Below are 27,217 nucleotides of genomic sequence, written 5' to 3'. Positions count from 1 at the left end.
CGTCAAACAAAAAGGTTTTAAAGAGTTTAAATACGACTCTGAAACTACCTCCGGTGATGTACACCTCGCTGGTATTTCAGGGCCAGCCATAATAAACAACCACTGAGATTGAAGGAGAAATTGAAAAAGCCATCATCTGTGCCGCCTTCCTCTGCCATATCCTTTACTCTCTGATTCACCGCTGCTGCCACCTGATGTGAGAAGAGCCGCGTGAAATCAACAAATGACTCAGAAGATCTGCGTGCACGCTCCGCTCACCGCTGCCTGATAACTGTGACTCTGCGGAGGCTTTTGAAAGGTGCTTATTGAAGAGTTATCGTTTGTGAAGGCAGGAGGCTGGAAGTCCACTGACAGGAGGAGTAGGATACAACAAACTGGATTTAAGAGACGTACTAACAGAGGTGGAGAGTCAGGAAGTAGATCAAATTGAGGACTGTTCTTTACATGAGTATTATTTTAGGGGGAATCTTCTCCTTATTAGGGTTAGGACTTTGTTTTTGAATGCTTTAATATCCAAGTTAATGTGAATATTATTTCATTTCAAAAGTATAATTTTTCAGCATTTTCACCAGTGTCTGGTTGTAATACGGTCTTCCCACCAGGAACTGCAGTTTTTAACACTTCCTCATTGGCTTCAATTCTTGCGGCCGCAGGTTGCATTTTGCATTAAACAGCAAAACAAGAAAACAACATTACTGACAGTTTGGTGTTTGAGTAATATTTGACTAGGAGTATCTAAACTTTCAACTCAACTGAACTTTATTTATAAAGCACCTTTTATAGGTATATACATGGAGCCCTAAGTGCTTCACAAAATAACAGCAACAACAGGTAAAATTAAAAAAGACATTTTTATAAATAAAATACTTAAAGATAAAATTAAATAAAATCAACACAGTAGAAGTAATAAAATGAGTAAGAGTGGAAAGAAAAGTTAAAAATAAGATAACTAACAAGATCCGATGAAGAAATAAGAAATAAATAGATAAAAAAATGTTAGTCATTTTTATTCTATTTTATTTATTTATTTATTTTAAGTATAGTATCTTATTTTCTTTTAATGGTTTAATATTTTAGTGTTTTATTATCTTAAAAATGTATTTTATTTTGGTGATTTTAATTTCTTGTGTTGAGTTTTAACATCTTATTTTTCCTCCAGTGTTTCCTCATTAAGATATCATGAGAGTATTTCCTCAGTTAATTCAGCAACTTATTTATTATTTTTTATTTTTATTTATTTATTTTATTTTCATTGTTTTTATTATTATTGTTGCATATATTGTGTTACAATGTTACAATGTCATTTAGCAGACGCTTGTATCCAAAGCGACGTACATACGAGAACAAGAATAACACAGGCAAAGATCTAGACAAGAGGAAACAAGATCAGTAAGAGGAACAAAGTGCTTCAAGTCCATTTGGGTGCAGGTACTGCCAAGCAGTGGAAAGGCAATGCACAAAGTAAATAAGGAACATCTACAATGAAGCAACCAAACCATTTAAGACCTTCCATTATCATCATCAACAATTAACATCACCACAATAATGACCAAAGTACCAAGTGCTGGGTCACTCCAGACCTGAACAAAGAGTCCCAGAGTAGAGCAGGACAGTGTGAGTCAACTGTAGCTGGAAGACATGATCTGCCCCTGGGGACAACAGTGGAGAACAGTCTAGCTAAGTGCATAGTGCTTCCTAAAGAGCTGGGTCTTTAGCTGTCTTTGGAAAGTAGAGAGGGACTCTGCAGATCGAATGGAGTTGGACAATTCATTCCACTATTTAGGGGCAACAGAAGAGAAGAGTCCAGCTAGTGATTTTGAGGCCTTGTGTGCTGGAAGCACTAGGAGCTTTTCAGAGGCTGAGCGTAGCGGGCGAGAAGGGAAGTAGACCTGGATGAGGGGTTCCAGGTAAACTGGAGCGGTTTTGGTTCCTGCTTTGTAAGTCATGATTAGAGTTTTGTATCTGATGCGAGCTGCAACTGGAAGCCAGTGTAGCGAAATGAGCAGGGGAGTGACATGAGCTGTCTTAGGCTGGTTGAAGACCAGACGTGCTGCTGCTGGGTTCTGGATCATCTGCAGAGGTTTAACCGTGCATGCAGGGAGGCCTGCCAGTAGAGAGGTGCAGTAGTCAATGCGTGACATTACAAGAGCTTGAACCAGGAGCTGTGTTGCGTGTTCTGTCAGGTAGGGTCTAATGTTCTAATGTTCTTCACTTTAGGATTGTGGGTGGGTTTTGGGATTAGGATGGGGGGAGGGGGTCTTTTTATTTTTATTTTTATTGTTCAGCACTTTGTGTTACAATGTCATTGTATGAAAAGCGCTTTATAAATAAAGTCTGATTGATTGATTGATTGATTGATTGATTGATTGATTGATTGATTGATTGATTGATTGATTGATTGATTGAAAGCTGTGATTAAAATAATAATAACTTTGACTCAGGTAAAGACTGTGTATTTTATCCACCTCTGTTTATCATTACAAACTTTTAAAATGAAAGTAATGAGACTTCAGAGGAGCTGGGAAACATGAGGGGTTGTTTTTGTGATTTAAGAGACATTAAAACATATAATTTAGCTTTTTCAGAAGTCCCCTTTAAAATAATTAAAGAAACTTTTCTTTAGTAAGTTTGACTGAATATCACTTCATGAAGTCCAGTGGTGGAAATGTTGTGATTTAATAAACCCTTTGTGGCATTGATTAAGTAAGCCACCTCAGTTTGAGGCTTTGGCTTGTGATTTAAAGGCACAGGAACGATCATATTCCCCAGTTTAATATCCGCTCTAATAGCAGAAATATACAACTTTGATGTCATTGGAGGAAAAAAAAGAAACATATTGACCATATTCAGCCCGGATTAACCCAGATGTCTGCTGACCTGCAACTAAGCATCGTGCACACACTCAGTTTTTGTTCCTCGGTCTCAGTGAACACGAGAGCGGCTCTCTGAAACACTACACTCGTTAATTTAAGGATAAAAACACAACTAAACAACCGGCTTCCTCTCATCACGTCACTCTTGCTGCTTCAAGCTGTTGCACCTGCTCAGCAACACAAAAAGAGCAAAATCCCTGGAAGCTGTTTGAAAGTGAGAAGAGTGTGTCGGACAAAAAGAGAGAGAAAGAGAGGAAGAGAGAGAATACAGGAAGAGAGGAAGAGCTCCAGGGTTGTGTGCATTGCTGCGACGTCAGGGTGCAGCAAAGGAGAGGCTGTGATTACGTAATGGTGGTTTAATCATCTGGTGGGAAATAATCTGAGATTAGCATCAGGCCACGCGAGGAGAGAGGGGATGAGGAGAGGAAGGGAGGAGGGGAGGAGGAAGAGAGGAAGAGGCTGAAGGTGGAACAAGGAGATGCAGGTTAATGAAAAGAGAGGAACAGGTCAAGAGATAGAGAGAGAGAGAAGATCTGAGGTTTCACTATTTCATGTGTTTACTTCACCAGCGCTCCAAAACACCAACAAACATGATGTTATCTTTCAACACTTGGCGCAAGATTAAAAACCTCCAGAAGCAATAAAAGAAACACACTGTGTGGTTTGTATCTTCTGCCATCAAAGCCATAAATTCATAACTTCAACATTCTTTTGACAAGATAGATTCTGTGACCTAGTTTGAACAAGATCTGTGTGTTCTGAATTTAAAATATCACCTTGGGTAAAAAGAATAAACATCTCCTGACAGAGAGGTATGATGTGAATAATTCATGTATTCATAATGAAATACGATCTTGTTCACACAAGATCGTATGCTAAGAAGGTCAGAGGGTAAATATCAACAGCTTCTATTTGTACATTCATAAGCTTGTTCAAACAAGATAACTGAACATTATCTGTAACACTCTCAGACAAATATCTGGCGCAAAGGAATTATAATCATGTCATCATATCTTTACATTCTTTGCTTAAGTCATCTTGCAAAATCTACATTTTTGTGCATAAAGATGTTATCCTGCTTGAACAAGATTCCTTTGAGTGTTAGTGTGAATATCTTGTTTTAAAGGCCCTGTGAGGAGTTTTGAAATGGCTGAGAAACAGACTGAAAATGATACTGATGCCTCTTTATAACCTTCAATAGCAAACAAGTCCATCAGCAGCAACACTGGCACCTTCTCTGTTGTAATTTTTAATGCCTGAAACCACCCTGGGGGGGTAGGTGTCAGACCAGATGATGGACATCTTGCTTCAGAAACAGCCTTTATTTGACTGTTTTCATGGAAAAGAATCACACTGCCTGATAAAGTTGACTGTTGAACACAACAGGATGAGGCTTTAGTTGAAAACACTACTTTTGCATGTATAGTACAAGAGATAAGAGGTATCACTTTGTCCACAAGGGGGGCGCCAGAACCGATACAAAACAAAAGTTCCTCACATCACCTTTAAAGAAAATAATGTAGCATCTGAAATATTATCTGACAAGATCTGAAGCTTGTCTGCATCAAGATATAAATCTGAACAATATTTGAATTATCTTGTGTAAACAAGATAAGTATCTTGTGAACAAAAATTCAGAAAATGGTGCCAATTTTATTGATTTTTTTGCACATAATAATAATAATCTTGCATGAACACAATTAATATTTTGCTAATCATCCATTGTTTCTGCAAGCAAGTTATTTGAGACATATGTTGATATCTTGCGCAGACAAACAATGATCTTGTTCCTTCAGTTCATTTTGTTTCTGTGTGATTAATTTACTATCTTGTTTTAAAAGATCTGTATCAGATGTTGAACCCTCCTGTTATATCCGTTTCTTAGGGACAGCAATAATGTTTCTGGGTCAATTTGACCCGGGGGAATATCTAATCATCCAAAAGTGTCAGAACCCCAAAAAAATCCCAATAAACATTTTTTAATCTGAATATTAACTCCATAACTTAACATTTAAATTAATATTTGGTGCATTGGTGTTCTTTAATCCTCACAGATCATGGTTCAATGAGGATAACTCACTCATTTTTTATGAAAATTCATGTTCATTTTTTTTGAATGTACATTGGAAAGCCCTAAATATAAATACAATAGTTTTACATGACATAGGTTTTTATTTTATTTTGCATTTTATTTATTTAGATTTTTTATGAAGTGATGTTGATAAATTATTCTATATGTTGATTGTTCTAATTAAGCCAAGCAGAAGAAGTTTCATACCAAAAAAATACTTTTAACATTTTTCTTAAGACTTTTTAACTTTAAAATCGGTCAAATTGACGCGCAACATAACAGGAGGGTTCAAATGTAATCTGTCTTGGAGATGATGTGCAGATCTGACACATTAGGTATCTTGTTTGATAATCAGTTTAATTTCAGATGCATCTTCTATGTTTTGTGCACCAGATCAAGGTGCATTCTCATGTTTAGACAATCAGAAAGTTTTGTTGCACACAGGTTGTATCTTGCATTTGTAGGATACTTTAAACTTCACCTTACAGGACTTCAGGAGCTCTACGTAAACATCTCTACAGACTGATTTCAACTTCACGGCTGACGGGGAAACTTGAGAGCACACATGCACAACAACACATCACAAACACACACACAAACATCCATTTGCACCGCTACAAGGGTGCACTGCAAACTGCTCACAGAGTGCAACAAACTCCAAACACTGACGGGACTGAGAAACAGAGGTGCACTGATATCATCCATCCTGACGACGTCACTGCAGACTCTCAGAGTCTCAGAGTCTCAGAGTCTCAGGGTCCTCATCAGGAGATAAAAGCAATATGTTAATGAGCTTCTGTTTGGCACAAATATCCGGGGTGAAAAATGTCTGCAGTGGAGTGATGCAAAGCGTCAGCTGTGCCAAAGTGAGGGTCCAAGAGAAGAGAGGATTTAACACCACCCAGCCACAGTTACCACCGACTTTTCAAAATAAGAGCGTGAGATAGATTGATGTCTAGATAGATGAGAATGTTTAAATTAATGTAGCTTTAAAACAAACGCAAGGAAGGACACCCAGTTGAGCCATCATTTTCAGAATGAGGGATATTTATGAGAAGATAATAAAGTTTAAGAGTTGTAACTTTAAATTTCCAACTTTTTTCATGATCTTGCTTTTTAAACTTCCTGGTTTTTCGTCGCTGAATTTTCAGTTCATAATATTGAACTTATCACATCTTATCAGGTCAGTTTTTAGTCAATTTAGTGAAATTTAAATATGCAAAATTCTCAAAACAAGAGTTAACATATTTTTATTAACTGTTTTTTTACTGTGTCTCCCTTTATATTTTAAAAAAGTGTCAGAAATCAGAATCAGAAATACTTTATTTATCCCAAGGAGGGAAATTCGTTCATTACAGAGCTCTTATAAACAGAATGTAAGAAAGTCAAAATATTAACAGAAGGGATAAACTGAGATATAAATAAAATAAAATGAAATAAGATATAAATAAGATAAAGTAAAATATAATAAAATATAATAAAATGAAATAAGATATAAATAATATAAAATAAAATAAAACAAAATAAAACAAAATAAAATAAGTATGCATGTTTTAGAAGTGCATCTATATGGTTCATGTTTTTATTGATGATACATTGAATTATATTGCTGCTCGCCTTCTATATTTATTAGAAAGCTGCCTCTTGAAGCAACACACACTCATTTACCTGTACCTGTAGAAATGTCAATAAATGCTCATTCTGTCATCCTGTTGAATTTAAAACAACTCTCTGGAGTTTGATGCCACATTATAAGTCGCTAAGTTGAAAAGATTTCTAATTCTTCGCGACTTTTTCATAGTATTTAATGTGTTTTTAACTTCTTCCTCCCTGCTGCATGTTAACTTTATACTACATAACAACTTTGATGCATATATCTATTACTTTAGCATTGCTCCTTCTGAGTAATACAACAACATCTGACGTTATTTAGGTGCATAAATAAAATAAAGGCCGGTATTAAGAAGAAAAGCGTTTACTCATCTCTGATTTATCACATGAGAAGAGAAGAGCAGGGCAGTCAGTGACGCACACATAAAGCTAACTCTGTCTCTTTAAGGCCAGAAACAATATCTCCAAAATATGAAAGCCAACGCTGCAGCACTTCACAAAGTCAAATCACATCTGCACCCGCATTCATTTGCAATATTTATGGAATAGTAAAAGAAGTTCTCCTCAAAAAGGGCGTCCAAGAAATTAAAGGGCAGCCAAGTATATAAACAGAGAGACACAACAGAAGGGAATGATCCAGCTAGCTTACCTTGACATCAGCCTTCTTGTTGAGGAGACTCTTGGCTGCTGCAGAGAGGCAGAACGACACACCCTCAGATGGAAGAGTACACATCATACACCTTCAGATGACCACGGCTCTCTAAAGCTGCACTGTGAAGCATGCATGCACTCGCTGAAGCAGTCACCTGCTCATCAAAAGGTCAAAATCTGGAAAAACTGAGCATGCAGACGACAAAAAAGAGTGACAGTGCTCGTTTTTCCACATGTCCTCTCCTTCTCCACCCTTAAGGGGAGGAAAAAAAACACTGTCCAGAATTCATCCCTCCCTCTTTTAAAAAAAGGAAACCCTCCCTCCGTCCTGTAAAAAGACATTAAAAACCCCAACGAATAAACACACTGACACAACCCACATTAAAAAATCTCCATCCAACTGGCACCTCCTAACCCTGATCCACTGCCCAAAGCATTAGATAAGCAGAGGACATCAGCCATGAGGGGGAAAAAAAGTCAAACTAATTCTCCATATAATCCAAATACACTCACACACAGATGCACGCACATGCAGGCCCAGATAGAGCGGGGATTAAGAGCGGGAGCATGAGGGACGTGGAGTATAGATGCAGGTATGTGATAATGGGTTTGTTAATCTCAAGAGTGGGATGGATCAGTCGGGAAATCATTACGGGGAATGTAAATAATGCTTTCATAAAACAGGGCGTAATCATCCAGAGGTCGTGACTTACGGAGGAGCGGCGTGGAGCTCCACACTCTCAGCTCTTAATGACTAATAGGTGCAAAAGGTTTTTAGGAATCCTCTGGTTGATTGCTGCTGGCAGCTGTGAAACAGGCCGTAATGGCTGTAACCCTTTGGGGCAAAGACACACAACCAATCCACTACAAGTTCTTATTTCTGGATCAAACTGGCTCAGGGTGTCATTTTTAAGAGACCAGGAACATTACAGAGAAAGTCCAGGAAACAAAATTTATGTTGACGATTAAATGTTTTATTTTCAGAGCAGAAAGAGTCTTTAGTCACGCCATCAAAACCAAAAGACTCCACTGATGAAAACAGTCACTAAACCCTACAGAAAAAGGAAGTTGCTGTTCTACCTCTGCTGTATTCAGATGGTTAGTTTGTTTGTCTCAAGTCTCATTATATGCTAGATAAGACTCCATTAAAAGATATTTTACCAGCAAAACATAGGAGTTGCTGATCTACCCTGCCTAATCCAGTTAATTGGTTGACTACTTTGCAGTCTCAGAGACTTTAGAAGAGTTTAATGGGAATATTTCGTAAAATACATCTTTTTTTTATGCTAGAACAGATTTCATTGATAAAACAGTCATTTTACCTGACAGAACAGGGAGTTGTTGCTCTACCTCAACTGTATGTAGTTGATTGGTTTGCTACTTTCAAGTCTCAGGAAACTGCTCATTAAAAAGTCTGAGTTTGATGGGACTTTTTTTGTAAAAGGACTCCCTTATTGACTTAATCATTACAAATATTTTACCCATCAAAACAAAGGAGTTGCTGGTCTCACCTGCCTTATTTTGGTGATTGGTTTGCAGCTTTCAAGTCTCAAAGGACTGCTCATTAAAAGCATTTTTTTACATAAACTCCATTATATATTAGACAAGACTCCATAACAGATATTTTACAACAAAACAAGGGAGTTGCTGATCTACCCGGCCTCATCCAGTTAATTGGTATACCACTTTCAAGTCTCAGAGACTTTAGGAGAATTTTATGGGAATATTTGGTAAATTAAATCTTTTTTAAGTTAGACCAGACCCCATTGTTTAAACAGCACATTTTCACAACAGAACAAGGGAGTTGCTGTTCTACCCCTCCGTTATTTAATTGATTGGTTTGACACTTTCAAGTCTCAGGAAACTGCTCATTAAAAAGTCTGAGTTTGACAGGACTTTTTTTGTAAAAGGACTCCCTTATTTACTTAATCATTACAAATATTTTACCCATCAAAACAAAGGAGTTGCTGGTCTAACCTGCCTTATTTTGGTGATTGGTTTGCAGCTTTCAAGTCTCAAAGGACTGCTCATTAAAAGCATTTTTTTACATAAACTCCATTAAATGCTTGAGCAGACTCCATAACAGATATTTGACAACAAAACATGGGAGTTGCTGATCTACCCTGCCTCATCCAGTTAATTGGTGTACCACTTTCAAGTCTCAGAGACTTTAGGAGAATTTTATGGGAATATTTGGTAAATTAAATGTTTTTTTAAGCTAGACCAGACTCCATTGATTAAACAGCACATTTTCACAACAGAACAAGGGAGTTGCTGTTCTACCCCTCCTGTATTTAATTGATTGGTTTGCTACTTTCAAGTCTCAGGAAACTGCTCATTAAAAAGTCTGAGTTTGATGGGACTTTTTTTTGTAAAAGGACTCCCTTATTTACTAAATCATTACAAATATTTTACCCATCAAAACAAAGGAGTTGCTGGTCTAACCTGCCTTATTTTGGTGATTGGTTTGCAGCTTTCAAGTCTCAAAGGACTGCTCATTAAAAGCAGGGATTCTTTTTTTTACATAAACTCCATTATATACTAGAGCAGACTCCAGTAACAGATATTTTACCCATCAAAACAAGGGAGTTGCTGATCTACCCTGGTGGTTTACCACGTTCAAATCTCAGTGAGCTGCTCAGTGTAAGCTCTGAGTTTTATGGGAAATTTGGGTAAAATAAGTCATTTTTCAGCTAGACCAGACTCCATTAATTAAACAGCATTTTTGTCAAACAGAGTAAGGGAGATGCTGGTCTACCTCTGCTTTATATAGATGGTTGGATTGCTACTTACAGTCTCAATAGACTCCCCATGAAAAAGTCTGAGTTTTACTGGACTTTTTTTGTAAAATAGCTCCCTTATATGCTGGACCAGACTCCATTAACAGATATTTTACTCATCAAACAAAGGAGTTGTTGGTCTACCTCTGCTTTACTGGTTTGGTATTTTAATGTCTCAAGGGACCGCTCATTAAAATCAGGATTTTTTTTTTATTTTTACAATAAATCCTTCATATGCTAAATCAGACTCCATTAACAGCTATATTTTCCCAACAGAGTGAGGGAGTTGCTGATCTACCCTGCCTTATTTCTGTGATGGTTTGCAGCTTTCAAGTCTCAGGGAAGTCTAAGCTCTGATTGTTATGGGATACTCTTTAAATAAACTCCCCTGTAGTTCTTTAGTTATTTACAGTTATTTACCTTGGAGAACAAGGGAGGTGCTGGTCTACCTCAGCCTCCTTTAATTAGTTGATTTGGTATTTTAAAGCCTTAATCACCTGAGCTTTGTAGGAATTCCTTCACAACATAAATCCCTTATAAGCTAAACTAGACTGCATCAATAAAAACAGCTATTCACCACGGAGAACAAAGGAGTTGCTGGTCTACCTCAGACTGATTCTGCTTGTTGATTTTTGTTATCTTAAAGTCTCAACTTCCTGCTCAGCTCTGAGTTTTCATGAATATTTATAGAGAAAAACTCGACCAGACCCCGCTCATAAAAACAGCAATTACACCCAACAGAACAAGGGAGCTGCTTGTCTGCCACAACCTCATTTTGCTGTTGCTTTTTCAGCTATTTCAGAATTTCTGCTAACTGCTCATGATTAGCTTTGAGTTTTATGGGGATTTCTTAATACTTAACCACCTTTAAAGACACAAAACTCTGTTGACAAATCTGTACTTTTACCTTGTGATGACAGAAGTTGCTTGTCTACCGCTGCCTTGACCGTTAGGATTTATTTTTTGTGTTATTATTTCACCAAAATGCTTAAAATGTTGCTTCAATTTCAACACAATATTTGTAAAACACACAGTTCTACAAAAAAATGATCAACTCTCTTGCGGTAGATCATCAACTTCCTGCACATCCTGCAAGATAAAATTCCTGTTTTCATAAATGGAGTCTGGTGTTGACAAGGAGAGCAAAGTAACGTCTGTTTCCTGGTTCATTAAGAGTCTGACCTTCACAAAAATGTAGATTTTTGAAGGGTCTGTTTTTGTTAAATTGTTTGATTGCATAGATCAACAACTTGAGCCTGTTTAATGAAAAAGAAAGCACTTTTAAAGGGACAAACTTTTGTGAGGTACTGATTATGTTGCAGCCATTACAGCCTGTTTCAAGGCTGCACACTCTAAAACATGTCAAATAATAAACCCAGGTTGGAATAGACTAGAAAGTCCCATTACAGGCTCCCTTTGTGCATCACATCTGACATCTCAGCTGCAGGGAGCGCACCAAACACCATGCAATGTGTCTCCTAAATCCCTGCAGGGCACGATGCAGCATTGCACAACAAAGACTCCTTAACCCATGATGAGAAATCTCGGTCATACAGTAATGCGCTCTGCTTCCAGATGTGGGAAGAGGCTGCTTACCTTGGCAAACATTTGAGAAGCATTAGAGAGGAGGAAAAAGATTTAGAAGAGGGGGGGAGATTAAAACAAGCTGAGGGATCGTCGGAGAGTGTGTGATTCTGTGACTCTGGGGGGATTTCCATTTAATCATGTCCGCCACAAGTTCAGAGAGAGGAAGGGATGTGAGGGTTGAAGAGAGGAGGAGGAGGAGGGAGAGGAGGAGGAGGGGTCAGAGAGAAGACGGTCAAACTGTACAGTAATGATGAGGTTACCTTGCTCCACGATGCCGGCGGTGGTTCCTGCCACGGCGCTGACAGAAGCGGGGGCTGTAGTCTGTCGACCCACTGAAACAGAGAGCGAGGTGATGAAGAGGAGGAGGAGGATGGAGGAGATATTACAGTTTAGTAGTGTTGCTTAAAGGATGAGACCAGTGTCTGATTCTTTTCAGCATGGGAAAAGTTCTGGTTTGATTATGGTGTAGTCTGAGAAATATTGACCAATCAGGTGTCAGCAGGGAGAACAGTCTGTATGGAGAGCAAAAGCAGGCAGGACGCATTTATTTCTCTCTTCAAGCAGATATGAGATGTTAGTATGAACGCTTATTCCCAGGGAAGTGTTTTATCTCCTGAACATTTTCATTGATCACAAGTCCGTCTATCCGAGCAGAAACCTCGGCCTGAGACGAGACCGCATGTGAGATTACAGATCAGACGGCTCACAAACGGAGCACACATCTCCGCCGCTTCCTGCTTCCTTCTGACACTAACGCCCATCAACCTGCTGCGTGTGTATTTGTGTGCGTGTATGTGTGAAGAGATTTTGCAGAAGACAGATGGCGTGTCATCCTGTCCTCTCCCGCTCAGAGACCTGACATGTTCTCCTCGCTCCGGTCTTTTGGACGAGCGGACACTCACCAGAGAAGTTCCTGGAGACGAGCATGGTTGTCAAAATGGCGCCCTGTGGAGGTGAAAGGAGAAGAGCTGAGTCAGAGTCCGTGGTTTCATGTCACTCTGAGTGTAGTAAACATGTCGGCCTCTTATCTGAATGACATGATGAGGCTCAGAGCTTGAGTTCCAGACATACACTGTATTCATACGTGTTGAAGCCGTGTACCTGCATTCTCTCTAGTGACCAGCAGGGGGAGACGCCATTGGAGGCACTAATTGTAACGCAAATCTATGCTACAGTACACTGAGCTCAACTACCGTACACCAGGGGTTCTCAGACTTTCTGGAGCCAGGGACCCCTTACAGGTGAGAAGATTGTCCAAGGACCCCCTCATAATTGTAACACAGATTAAACACATTAGTGATGTCATGATCAAAAGCTGCGGCTCTGAGAGTCGATGCTTTATAGTGAATCAGAAGAGCCGGCTCACATCCAGAGAGAGCCGGCTCCCAGTTTGTTCCTTTCCCTGCTTAGCTCTCTCAGTGCTCAGCCCCAGCTCTGCTCACAGCAGAACTTTGTTTTGATTGGTCAGCATGGCGGCCATGTGGCCAATCACATGTGAGGATATAGGATACAGGTGATGGAGGGGAGGCTGTGTATCGTGGCTTCATCTGTTCCTTCTGAGAGGGTTAGGGTTAGGGTTCTTCTCAAAGACCGGGCAAATACTCACTGAGAGGAGAAACCGGATCAGACCATCCGAGCTGAGGACATTAATGTTTGATCCAGTTTGGTTCTGGTTCTGTTTGCTTGAGTTCGGTTCTGGTTCGGTTCTGGTTCGGTTCTGGTTCAGTTCTGGTTCAGTTCTGGTGCAGTTCTGGTTCGGTTCTGGTTCAGTTCTGGTTCGGTTCTGGTTCAGTTCTAGTTCGGTTCTGGCTCGGTTCTGGTTCGGTTCTGGTTCGGTTCTAGTTCGGTTCAGGTGCAGTTCTGGTTCGGTTCTGGTTCAGTTCTGGTTCGGTTCTGGTTCAGTTCTGGTTCGGTTCTGGTTCGGTTCTAGTTGGTTCAGGTGCAGTTCTGGTTCGGTTCTGGTTCGGTTCTGGTTCGGTTCTGGTTCGGTTCTAGTTCGGTTCTGGTTCAGTTCTGGTTCGGTTCTAGTTCGGTTCTGGTCCGGTTCTGGTTCGGTTCTGGTTCTGTTCTGGTTCAGTTCTGGTCCAATTCTGGTTCGGTTCTGGTTCGGTTCTGGTCGAATTCTGGTCGAATTCTGGTTCGGTTCTGGTTCGGTTCTGGTTCAGTTCTGGTTCGGTTCTGGTTCTGGTTCCGTTTGCTTGAGTTTGGTTCTGGTTCTAAACCTAACCCTAACCCTAACCCTAATCCTAACCCTAACCCTAACCCTAACCCTAACCCTAATCCTAACCCTAACCCTAATCCTAACCCTAACCCTAACCCTAACCCTAATTCCTAATCCTAACCCTAACCCTAACCCTAACCCTAATCCTAACCCTAACCCTAATTCCTAACCCTAACCCTAACCCTAACCCTAACCCTAACCCTAATTCCTAATCCTAACCCTAACCCTAACCCTAACCCTAATCCTAACCCTAACCCTAACCCTAATCCTAACCCTAACCCTAACCCTAACCCTAACCCTAATCCTAACCCTAACCCTAACCCTAACCCTAACCCTAATCCTAACCCTAACGACAACACTGTGCTGAGCGACCAGCTAAGCTCAGTCTGCTTGCCCGCTGTCTCTCCTGCTTTAACACAAGTACATATGCGTGCACATATGTACTCATGCATCGTACATACAAACAGCTCAGTCCACTTAGATAAACACATGACTCACATCTCAGAAACACAGGAACTTAACTGACTCCACGGGGAAATTATAGCTTTGCAGAGAGGAGGCGTGATGCTCGTTCTCAGGCTGCATATTGTCCCTCTGATAGGGACTCTTTATTTATCTCAGACTGGTGTCTTTGAAACGCTTCATTTCAGGTACTGTCTCTTTAAGAAGCATTAAAGAACTTACTGAACACATGCATTCCGGAACCCAGCACTCCACACATTCATCCATACATTTAAAAAAAATAATAAAATAACACAAATAATACAAAAATAATAAAAAATAAAATAATAATAATAATAAAATAAAATAAAATAAAATAAAATAAAATAAAATAAAATAAAAAAATAAAATAAAATAATAAATTAATTAAATTAAATTGAATTAAATTAAATAAAAAAAAAAATATATATAATTTTTAAAAAACACCAGTCATAGTTTTTTCAAGAAGAAGTGGATTTAAAATAGAAGCAATGAGTAGATCCCAAGCCTCATACCTTATTAAATACACATCTGACTTTCTGAACAAGCTCTTCAGAACATCCTGGGATCACTCCAACACATTTACCCTGTAATCTGAACCTCTGCCCACCTTTAGTATTGACATCCAACATTTTAACTTAATATTTGTTTGTAAAATATGAAAAAGCATTCTAACACCTCTTTAAGAGCAGGTTTAAAAGGCAAAATAATGAAAAATGAATGGATGGCAGTTTGTTCAAGTGGTTTAGTCTTGCAACCAAGTGGTAACCTCCAGTCTTAAAATATGAAGCCTAATGCAGAAGTGCTCAAAACTGCAGTTCAGGGAGCGTCCACTAGAGGCTGGCTGCAAATAACAGGAAACCACATACACACCCATTCAAAGAGACGATCTTTACAGCAGAAATAAACATGTTTACAGCCTGGTTCAAAAAACAGTTTAGGTCTAAAGAGCTCATTCCTCTATCAGCACACACTGTTCGGGGTGAATTTATTATAAGTTGGTATTTTCAAAGATATCAAATTTATGAGTTTTGCCCATATAAGGGCGTGGCTGACTTGATTGACAGGCGGGAACCCTGTGGCTGTAAGCAAAAAGGCTAACGGCTAAAATTATACCTTAAAAGAAAGTGTTTAATTGAGATTAAGTGGAGCGGTTTCAAATGTAGATTGAAATCCAAAACTAAGTGAAGTCTCTCTCTGCTCTCCTGTGCTGTCTTTGTTGTTAGCTGTTTCTCTTTTTTAATTCTCTGGCATGAATCATCACTTCAGAGGAAGTAACCGAGATGCGTTTTAAAAAATCAATCAGAGAAGGAGCCTGAAGACGGCTTTATTGTTTGTCTTGGTTTATTAAAAAAGCTAAATGACTTTACTCAGACGAGAGACGGTGTTATCTCTCTCCTGCTGGAGTAAGGTGCCAAATATCGATGAGCACAGCTCTTTGTGTAAATGTGATTCAAAAAACACAAAGAGGGTCTGAATGAAAAGAGTCTGAGTACAGAATCTAAAGGGGATGTAGAGAGTAACAGGGGGGTGAAACTAGAAACTAAAATCCTGCAGGGTTAGATTTGAAACTGAAGTGTCTTGGAGGAAGACGGAGGAGCAAACAGGGACACTTTGAGCGTTTTCACACCTTGAGTTTCCTCCTGGCGTTGAACTTCTTCAGGCACTCCACCGTCTCCTGTCGGTGCATCATGGAGGCCACCGTGGAGCGTTGCTGCGAGGAGACAGAGAAGAGAGACGCTGAAAATAAAACATAAGAAGAGGAGCTCTGACAGTGACAGGTTTCTGTGGGCAGGAGCTGTCGGAGAGACTCGCTTCCCTGGAAATGTGTTGATGCTGAGGCTTTTTAGGTGACGACATCTGTGACAAAGAAAAAAAAACAAACCCTGAAGCTAAAAACATCCAGATCGGAGTCACGGTGTCCTGACAGACTTCAGCCTTAAATTTAACTCCTGACATGTGAGGGAGAGCGAGCTGCTGACTGAAGGAGACTGAAGGAGACTGAAGGAGACTGAACTGATGGAAGTATTCAGATGTGAGGATGTACAAAAAACAGCAAAGTCATATTATAACACTCTGTCACGTGTACAAGTCCTGCTACAAGAGTTACCTTTAACCTTTCCACTCGAGTGGACGTCATGCAACACTTTAAAGTCACTGTGAGGAGCTTTCATGTTGATTCTGGCGCCCCCTCTGGACAAAACCGGTAGTGTTTTCTCAAATTGAGGACTGAGCACTGTCCCACACCATCTTTAAAATGTAACTTTGGCTGATTTTTGTTGTTCTGGAAGCAAATGATTAGAATACAGATCATCTTTTTGGCTTTAGGACAAAATTAGTAGACGATAAGACGGACTGCTTCGTCCAAATACGCCAGATAGGCTACGTCATTGGGACATATTTCACCTCCATCTCTGCAACACCTCATAGACAGTGTTTGAGAAAGTCAGCAGCATCCAGATCGGAGTCACGGTGTCCTGACAGACTTCAGCCTTAAATTTAACTCCTGACATGTGAGGGAGAGCGAGCTGCTGACTGAAGGAGACTGAAGGAGACTGAACTGATGGAAGTATTCAGATGTGAGGATGTACAAAAAACAGCAAAGTCATATTATAACACTCTGTCACGTGTGCAAGTCCTGCTACAAGAGTTACCTTTAACCTTTCCCTTTATGCATGAGTCATCAAATAAAAGAGTTATTGTTTTGAAAAGTTAATTTAGTTTTTTCAATCTTAATCATTTTGAAGTTTCCACTCGAGTGGACGTCATGCAACACTTTAAAGTCACTGTGAGGAGCTTTCATGTTGATTCTGGCGCCCCCTCTGGACAAAACCGGTAGTGTTTTCTCAAATTGAGGACTGAGCACTGTCCCACACCATCTTTAAAATGTAACTTTGGCTGATTTTTGTTGTTCTGGAAGCAAATGATTAGAATACAGATCATCTTTTTGGCTTTAGGACAAAATTAGTGGACGATAAGACGGACTGCTTCGTCCAAATACGCCAGATAGGCTACGTCATTGGGACATATTTCACATCAATGAAGAAATGTTCTCCAGTTGAGATCAAACTACCCCTACAGCTGCATCCACGCTAACCTCTTCACGAGCCGCCATTGTTTACAACTATCCATCCATCCATCCATTTTCATCCGCTCATCCGGGGTCAGGTCGTGGGGGTAGCAGTCCAAGCAAACTGACCCAGACATAACTCTCCCCAGCAACACTTTCCAGCTCCTCCTGGGGAATCCCGAGCGATCCCAGACCAGGCGGGAGATATAATCCCTCCACCGCGCTTTGGGTCTACCCCGGGGCCTTCTCCCAGTTGGACGTGCCCGGAACACCTCTAAAGGGAGGCGTCCTTATCAGATGCCCGAACCACCTCAGCTGACTCCTTTCGACTCCTTTCCAGGCTCAACTAGCGAACGCCAAAACTAGCTAACGCCTCTTTCCCCTAAAAGTGACACCCATTGGTTCGTTCCTTCTCTGACTGGGAACAAGCGTATCATTACGCTTGAAGCTTTGCAGGATAAACCCGCCTGATGACTGACATATAATCTGGGCGGTACGTCTGCTTTGTGAGGTTATCGTCCAGAGGGGGCGCCAAAACGTACGGACACCAACATGTTCTCACAGGAGCTTTAAATAAAGGGTCTGATGGCATGAATGAAGGTGAACGTTGGAGTTTATCACTTTAATCATTACACTGACACATTTTGATATGTTTAATTTGAACACAGTGCATTAATATCTCTTTTTTCTTCTTTACCTTTTTATATAAACATGCTCAGCCTTGTTCGTTTGTGAATATCCGATCATGTGGTCATAAATTTCTCCAAATATTAAATTAATATATAGGAACACGTCAACATTAAGACCTAAATGTGGTTCATCTGGTCTTTAAGTTGCAGTTAATCGTTGTATACTCAGATATTAATAGTAGTTGCACTTTGTGTATCATAGTAAAATGTTTCTGTGATGATATCTGTAGTTTTTATTCATGTGTGGGATGGTGTGTGTGTTTTCAGATCTCACAGAGGTCACCACCTCACTTAGAGCTGGCATCGATACAATCTGTGTTTTTACATCAGGAGGCTGAATCCTGCACGTTTCACATCTGGAGACTTTACCTGAGATGTCAAACACACTTCATGTTGTTTGATATGTATGTATGTAGAAAAGTGCCCCCTCTCCCCCTCTCTGTAATTCACTGCACAAACTTCTCCTGCACATATCAGAGCATCCTGGGAGCGCTCTAAGCTGATACGTTCGCTGATGAGGAGCAAATAGAAGTGCTTATCCTCAGAGATAAGTTGCTCTTTTGCCCTCCTCTTCCACAAATCTTTGAAGATAAGCCGAGCGAGTATCAGAGATCGCATGTTTGGAAACAGATGGTGCTGATGTTTGGCAGCTTCGGACAGATGTTCACAAACTTGCCGTTTAGGGGATTTACAAATTACAGACGCCCGTTCACATGAAATATTGATTCCCAGTCTGCAGAGTGTGTACTTACGCAGACCCATGGGTGCTTCAGAGCCTCCTGGGCCGTGATTCTCTTGGCTGGGTTGATCGTCAGCATCTGGTTGATGAGATTTTTAGCCTCTGGAGTCACCGTGTCCCACTCTGGGGAGGGGAACTAAACCCAAACACACACACACACACACACACACACACACACATCATCAGCATCACGTCTGAGTTAAAGAGAGACGTGAAGAAGGAAGGAGAGCTCACATCGTACGCTCCAGCTTTGATCTGCTGGTAGAGTTTGTGCTGGTCTTCATCCCAGAAGGGAGGATATCCAACCAACAGGATGTAAAGGATCACACCTACACAAAAAATACACACAAACACACACACCCTCTGTGTGAGTGACAGGAAAGACGACAAGGAGGCGGCGTTGATAAATAAACAAAGACAGGATCAATAGCTCACCGCAGGCCCAGATGTCCACAGGTTTCCCATACGCCTCCTTCCTCAGAACCTCCGGGGACAGGTAACCGGGGGTCCCTGCGAAACCTGAACGCACAAACACACACACACACAAACACAAAAACACACATCAGGGTCCAGGTTCTTGGTTTTCTTGGAGCCCCAAAACAAGAAATGTGTAAATTCAAGTTGTATTTTTTCAACTAAGACAAGAGAAAAGAAGAAATGCTCGGGTATTTTCATGAAGAGACACGACTGAGGTGACAAGAAGTTCAAGGTGTACGGTTTTGTCGACAAAAAGTTGTATTATCAGCAGACGAAGTTAACATTTTACTTGTTAGAATCCAACAGCATGATGGTTGTTTAGTATCGTTATCTTGAAACTAACCGCCCCCAACTCTGGCATTCCATTTGTCATCACCCTATTAATTTTTTTAACAAATCTGGACTTCTGAATGACTCATTAGTTCAGAGTTGTGGGGCGCTGGTGGCCTAGTGGTCCAAGTGCCCCACGTTTAGAGGCCACAGTCCTCGACGCAGAGGTCGCCGGTTCGATTCCCGGCCGGTGGACCACTTACTGCATGTCTTCCCCCGCTCTCTGCTCCCCACATTTCCTGTCTCTCTCTTCAGCTGTCCTATAAAATATAAGCAAAAATGCCCCCCCGAAAAAATAAAGGTACAGAGCTGCTCCAGTAGGTAACTTCAGCTGGCAGCCATGAAACAGGCAGAAATGGTTGCAACCTGATTCTTTGGGGAGAACGCATCAAAATGAAGAATCCACCAGTTCCTGAATCAATTGAGGTTCAATTCTTAGTTTCTGCAGACATAACAGAAATAATCTGAGCTTCTTTTAAGAGTAAGATGCTTTTTTTAAAACAAAAACAGTCTCTAAAATCTACATCGCTCTCCTTATAGCCCCACGACTCCATTGACTCCAAGAAACCTAACACAAAACTTAATGCAGCAACCTCTGAAGTGCTAAAAACTGCAGTTCATAAAGTGTCCACTAGAGGCTGGCCCCAAAAGCATTGAAAGCCACATACACACCCGTTCAGAGAAGACAATCTTTACAGCAGAAATAAACATGTTTACAGCCTGGTTCAAAAACCTTTTCTTCTTTGAATAGCTCATTTTACTTTCAGCACACCCTGTAGGGGGGATGAATTTTTTTTATCTCACGTTAGTTTTGAAGATAATAAAGCTACAAGTATTGCATAATTGGGGGCGTGGTCAACTTGATTGACAGGCGGGAAAAGTCCCGCCTCAACTCCACCTCTGTGCCTCATGTTAGGTGGACTGAAAGTTGTGTTGAGTCAGCATTAATATGGCAGATAAATATGTTACCTACTTAAACGCCCAACAGTGACCGTGCAAAATGAAGACGAAGATGAGGTGAAGGGACAAAGGGTCCATAGTCTAAACGCACTGCTGACTGTGCAGAGAACAAAGGGTTAATGTTGAGAACTTTCACTGCAGTGATTACAGAGTCATCTAAGACGCAGTGTCACAATCATCCCGTGGAGTCCATTATGAAAATGTATTTAATGATATAAAGAGAGAGCTTTTAGCTCGCTGCAGACTCTTTACTTTAACTCTTCAGTTTGGCTCTGACTCAAAAGAACCAACAGACTCTCTCTTGTTCTGTAATCACTTTAAAGTTTCCCTCTCTCCTCCGTCTCGTTAGCTTGAGTAGAAAATGTGACGTACACGAATTAAAAATAAGAAAAGGTTTGGAAAGAGAAATACAGTGAGCGACTGAAGAAGTCTCAAAGAGGAGGAAGAGGAAGATTCTGAAGTCTCTGCGTGTTTGTGGCAGATTTAAAGTCTCCCTGACGAGAGAGAGATGAAACGACAGTATGGAGGAACAGTCTGTAAAGTCTGTCCTCTTTAATCCATCCCAATGTTTTACAGATCAGTGCGACAGCTCTGCTGCACATCACAGCTGTCAGGATACAGAAGCCTTCATGTTAAACAGAGAGGAGGAGGAGGAGGAGGAGGATGAAACAGACTGCTAGATGTTCTGTAAAAGTGTTAAATGTAATAATCATTTCTAGTCAAACTTCATGTGTGAGTTAATGAAGCGTGTGTAACATACCAAACCAAGCCTGCTGGTCTCCTTGAACCTCGATAGCCAGTCCGAAGTCGGCCAGTTTGACGGCGGCGTTCTTACACTTGCTGGCCAGCAGCAGATTCTCCGGCTGTTTGACACAAACACCAAAACAAAGAGCCGTCAGTCAGAGTCTAAAGACAGGTGAGTCATTAAAACATAAACATGTACCTTTAAAACTTTTAATGATCTGGTGTTTTAAAGGAGGGACGGACTTTAGCATTCTTTAAAAGATGTTAAACTCAGATTTTAAGCCGTGGTTCTAATTTTAAATTTTAAAAGTAAAATTAAATCAATGTAAGATCAAGCAATATTAAATTTCTAGATTTAAATGATGAATAAAAATCTGTTATTTTAAATGAGTGGCCTAAAGCTCTACTTTTTGTGGTTATTTTGCATTTCAGTGAGTTTTTTATTCTCTAAATATACATTTTTAATCTCTTTATTTTTGTTTTTCCATTTTTTAAAGTTTCTCATATCAAATGCAAAAAAATCACCTAATTTTCAAATATTTCAAAAAATAAAAAAACATTTGACAATTTTTTTTTTTTACAAAATGATCAAAAATAATTCAAAAAATAAAACATTTCATAGAATTAAAAAATATTTCATGAAATGCAAAAAAAATTAGAAAAATGGAAAAAAAAATGAAAATATTTTTTTTATAATAGTAAAATATTTTTGTAATTTTTAAAACATTTTTAGCATTTCTTTTTAAACATTTTTAAAATTATTCCATGTTTTGTGAAATATTTTGCATTAATTGAAATGGGGTTTTTTTTCACTTATAAAATGTAAAATGTTTGTGCTGTTGACCTTCAGGGCCACCGTACATCATGTATTTTTTTTGATTTAGTCTCTTTGAGGTCATGTATTAAATATCTGTTATTGTTGCTCCACATTTAAGGCTGTGTGACCCCTTAATGTATATATTGATGGTCATATTTGAATGTTTTTGTCCTGATTTTGTGTCTAATTTTGTTTTTATTTAATCTGTTATCGTCATTTATAAATCTTTGTTGTTATTGTGCATCTTTTATGAGTCTTTTTGCATCATATTGTGGATAGTTTGTGCCTCTTGTTGATCATAACATAAAGTTATTGTATATTTTATGTTATCATGTTTCACTTTAAAGTTCTCTCTGTGTTGTTCAGTGATCGTCTTTGTGGTCATTAAGTTCCTCTCAGAAGTCCTGAAGTCTCTCTTGGTGGTCCGGTTCAGAGTATTTAAGGTCACTTTATAAGTTTCTGTAGTAACTGTGTCACTTTACAGTCGGTTTATATCTCAGGAGGAACCTGAATCAGGTTTTAGCCTCCCTCGTGTTCTCCTGGTCTGCCCCCTCACCCGGTCCTCACATCAGAGAGAAAACACAGATTACCTCTTCTTTCATAAACAGCAAAGAAAGTGTGACAGAGCTCAGAGATGAAACCAGTTAAACCCAGATCAGAGGACTAAGAATAGCCCAGGATGCAGTGCACAAACACTCCCTGCAACACTCATACATATTCTATTACACACACACACACACATGAACACACACACACACACACACACACTCGCAGGCAGAGACAGACGGCCGGGGTTTTAAAAAATGTGTACGGGCCTTTTCTGCCATTTGTTTGCTTGAGGAAGCCCAAACACAGCTTGTCTTTTTGCATCAGTCGTGTCTCTCCTGCTCAGACGCTGATGTAACGGCAATCTGACAAACCCCAAAACACACACACACACACACACACTGACAGCAGCTCCCCGTTGTATAAGCAGCTAACCCTGATGGTGATTGATTTGTGCTAATAACCAAAAGTCATTCCAGCACAGCGGCGCAGGAGCAGCTGCTGTGCTGCAGCTGCAGGAGAGTCCACATGTCACCCTCTGCTGGCTGCTCCAGAAACTCAATTAGAGGAGGCCTGAGTGATGAAGAGGAGGGCTGAACATATTAAAACCATGTAACACGGGAGGAGAAACACCTGCACGACACTGAAACACACCACGGATCCATAATGAGAGCCAGCTCCCTCCTGAGTCAGGATTTATACAACCTTACACAGACACCTTACACACAGCTCCATGAAACACACTCCAGAGTCACAGTTCTAGCTTCACACTTTGAGTCACTGTTTGTTTACTCTGAGCGACTTTTAGAAGAAGATCGATGTCTGTGTGGAAAATATGAAGCTACAGCTAGCAGGTGATTAGCTTAGCTTCACTTAGCATAAGGAAGGAGGCATTTTTGAAGAAATGTGAAAATAAAAAAAGTGTATTTGGTTAAAGATTAGAGTTTTCACCTCGTGCAATCAAGAGGTCAAAATTCATTTAATCCATCACTTGTATTCATGATCATTTATCTGTAAAGTTAGTATTATTACTATTAGCTCTATGCATATTCTATATTTAGGGTTAAATGTAGGCAATGCTAAAAATGTGATGGTGAAAAATCAGATAGTTAGCATTTAGCCTGCTAGCCATTTGCAGCAGTTAGCATTGACAGAGTTAACCTGTTATCAGTTAGCCGTTAGCCTCCAGAAAAAATACAATTAAGAGATTAAAATGTTAAAATTATGAGAAAGTAAATCATAATAATGAGATCAAAAATTCCAAATGATTAAAGAGTCATAATTATGAGAGTTAATTAATACAGTAAAATTTTAAATAGTTGAAATTATGTGATATAAGTCAAAAGTATGGGATAATAAGTCAATTAAAAAAATTAGATAAAAATTCAAAATTAAGACAAAAAAAATATAATTATTGGATTTAAGAAAATGAAATTATGAAAATTGTGACAAAAATTTTGAATAATTTGGATTTAAAAAGTTGAAATTGTGAAAAAGTCATAAAAAAAGATAAAGAGTAAAATTAATGAGATCAGAACTTAAAATTATAACAGAGAGAAAAATGTTAAATTATGAGATAAAATTTGGAGTTTTGAGACTTACTCTCTACATTTTTGGGGATTTATTTCGGTCCCAAATTTTGGGGATTTTTTTTTCTTCTCATAATTAGGATTATTCTAATCTTGTTTTTATGACTTATGATCTCATGAGCATGACTTGACTTTTATATTTATTTATTCATTTTCTGTCATTTCTTCTCTTCATTTACTTTGTTGATGTTTTGTTACAGGAGAAAATCCTCAAATCATCTCAGCTCTAATGTTTTTGTCATTTTGTTTAATGAAAATTTTTGTTCAAGTCGAGTTTTTGTCAAACATATGATTAAAGATTCATAATTATGAGAGTTGATTAATACAGTAAAATTTTAAATAGTTGAAATTATGTGATATAAGTCAAAAGTATGGAATAAGTCAATTAAAAAATTAGATAAAAATTCAAAATTAAGACAAAAAATTATAATTATTGGATTTAAGAAAATGAAATTATGAAAATTGTGACAAAAAATTATAATAATTTGGATTCAAAAAGTTGAAATTGTGAAAAAGTCATAAAAAAGATAAAAAGTAAAATTCATGAGATCAGAACTTAAAATTATAACAGAGAGAAAAATGTTAAATTATGAGATGTTTTATGTTTTTGTCATTTTGTTTAATGAAATTTTTGTTCAATTAGAGTTTTTGTCAAACATATGCAGCTAACGTTAGCGTAATCAAGCTAACTAGCAAGCTAATTCTGTCAGATCTTAGAAGTTGAAATGAACCTTTATTTAAACTAAAGGTGAAACTCTCAATCTGTTCTTTAGAGAAGAGACAGCTAAGAGTTGCTAATCCATCTTTAATTCATCGTCTGATTTTGTTTTGTCTCTTTCTACTATTAAAAGCTTCTTTTTAATTTAATGGAAACATCATTAGTTACATTTTTTCTCAGAGATGTGTTTCATCCCAGAATGATCAGGTTTGGAGAGGAGCAGCTGGATCCTGAGAGGAGCTGGTTGACATTTTACCTCCTTGAAACAAAGGTCAGATTGTTTTTACTCTGAATCAGAATCAGAGAGAGAGTGATGGGAAAATAAAAAACCAGGCTGAGTTAATCTTTCTCCTTTTCCTTCTTTAATTTCACCTTATTTCAGTAAAAACATCTCCTTCATATTTTTCCTTTAGTGGAAACTTTATAAACCTCCACGGGGGAAATCATCAGAGCCAGGTGTGAGAACCTTTAATACTCTCCTTCAGGTAAAGTCATTTTAAAGTTCCCTGAAGAACCTTTAATACTCTCCTGCAGGTAAAGTCATTTTAAAGTTCCCTGAAGAACCTGCTGCAGTAATATCATCTGAAGAGGAGCCAACATGTTTCATTAAAACACAGATATATGCTGTGAATATTAAACTGAGGAAATAAGACCAACGTTTCATCTTCAAAGACGGGTCAGAGAAATATTTAATTCTAACCTTTGAATTTAAATCAGTTCGTCTGTTTGTTGTTATATCTCTGAGTATTTTTAAGAAGTCGTATTTATTTGGGAGTTTGCACACAGACACTGAAATGTTAATATGAGTCCATAAAGTGTCAAATTTGATTAAAAAAAATATTGAAATTGTCCCATGAATAAGAAAAAACAAGAATCTAACATGAACAGCTACAAAGGAAAAGGTTGAAAAGCAATAAAACTTTAAGAACCTCATTTAAAGGCCCGGGGCTTTTATTTGAGACATGCCTATGTATGACAAGTCGACTCAAACCTTAAAGGCACAGTACGCAGTTTTTAACTGATGTTGAAATAGTCTCACTCTCATACCGACGTCTTCTTATGACCTACAGAGTAAAACAAGATTATCAGTGATCAGATTATTTAGTTTGGAGCTCTGCTGGTAAAGTTTGGAAGTAAGTTATTAAGCAGGAGGAGATTTTTATCTTTAGATTATTTTATTTTGTCCTCATGGTTGATGCAGGAGCACACAGGCCAGGATCAGGACCACTGAAGGTAAATATTTAATTTTAAGGTTTGGGTTGTCCTCATGTTTTAACCTACGTTAGTTCATTCTTTATATTTATCTGTTTGTTTGTTGTCCTTAATTTTACCTTTCCTATTTATCTGTTTATTTATTTACTTAATATTAACATATTTTTTTCTATTTTCTATTATTTAGATTATTATAATTATATATGTATATATTTCAATTTAAGTTTCTTCACCTATCTACTTCTTGTGTTTTCTTCTGTAAGAAAAAAACCCACTTGCCTTAATTGTTAAATTGTTGTTAATTGTTAATTGTTGTCCTTATTTGTACCTTTCGTATTTCTCTATTTCTTTATATTTTTAATATGAACCCATTTATTTTTTTGTACTATTATTATTTATATTCTATTTAATATTAATATTGTTATATTTTTATTAATAGATTTCACCTGTCTACTTTTTTGTTTTAACTCACTTGCATTAATTGTTCAAATGTATCCTCTGTATATAATGTGAAAAAAAATCAAAAATTATAGTTGATTTTTTTTTTGTTTTTTTTACAATTACTGTTTGTTTGGTATTGCTTTGTTTTTCTTTTGTCATTGGCCTTATTATTACTTTTTATTTCATTATATTTTTATTACTTTTATCATGTGAAATATATTTGGTTTCTGTATTGTTTTATTTCTTTTTGAATTTTGCACTTTTTTGAAAACAATAAAAAAAGTGAATTATACAAAATAAAAAGAAAACAATCAAATCAACTTCTTTGAAAATGAAATCAACATTTGTTAATGAAAAATAAATCATGATGTCATCAGTAAACAATGAGTTGGTATAAACAACTGAAGCTAACGTCCTAGCTTTAGTGTTTTTATATCAGGTCTATTTAAAGAGGTTTGTTAAATTTAAAGAGGTTTAACCATAAATAAAGTTCAGATTTGTATCATTGTTGTGCTCTATTGTTAAGACTTTAAAGCTTCACTGTTTAGTGTCTCAGAAAGGTTGAAAAGCAGCTTTTTATTGACAGTTTTGTGCTTTAAAGTTTAAAGTCT

At 38.4% G+C, this 27,217-nt stretch overlaps 1 protein-coding gene across 1 annotated transcript in view; it reads right to left on the bottom strand.

Moving 5' to 3' along the window:
- The window catches only part of LOC117831063 (calcium/calmodulin-dependent protein kinase type II subunit beta), a 65,994-nt gene that overhangs the window by 15,279 nt on the left and 23,498 nt on the right, over window positions 1-27,217 (bottom strand). The window contains exons 7-14 of the mRNA XM_034709541.1: window positions 21,300-21,402; window positions 19,208-19,291; window positions 19,007-19,101; window positions 18,786-18,908; window positions 15,905-15,988; window positions 12,476-12,518; window positions 11,834-11,905; window positions 7,205-7,242 (exon numbers count right to left, since the gene is read on the bottom strand). Coding sequence (XP_034565432.1) covers window positions 7,205-7,242; window positions 11,834-11,905; window positions 12,476-12,518; window positions 15,905-15,988; window positions 18,786-18,908; window positions 19,007-19,101; window positions 19,208-19,291; window positions 21,300-21,402 — 642 coding nt within the window. The remainder of the gene's footprint in view (window positions 1-7,204; window positions 7,243-11,833; window positions 11,906-12,475; window positions 12,519-15,904; window positions 15,989-18,785; window positions 18,909-19,006; window positions 19,102-19,207; window positions 19,292-21,299; window positions 21,403-27,217) is intronic.

Source organism: Notolabrus celidotus, chromosome 19, assembly GCF_009762535.1.
Source record: "Notolabrus celidotus isolate fNotCel1 chromosome 19, fNotCel1.pri, whole genome shotgun sequence".
NCBI classification, from domain to species: Eukaryota; Metazoa; Chordata; class Actinopteri; order Labriformes; family Labridae; genus Notolabrus; species Notolabrus celidotus.
This window is presented reverse-complemented; position numbering and strand designations above follow the sequence as displayed.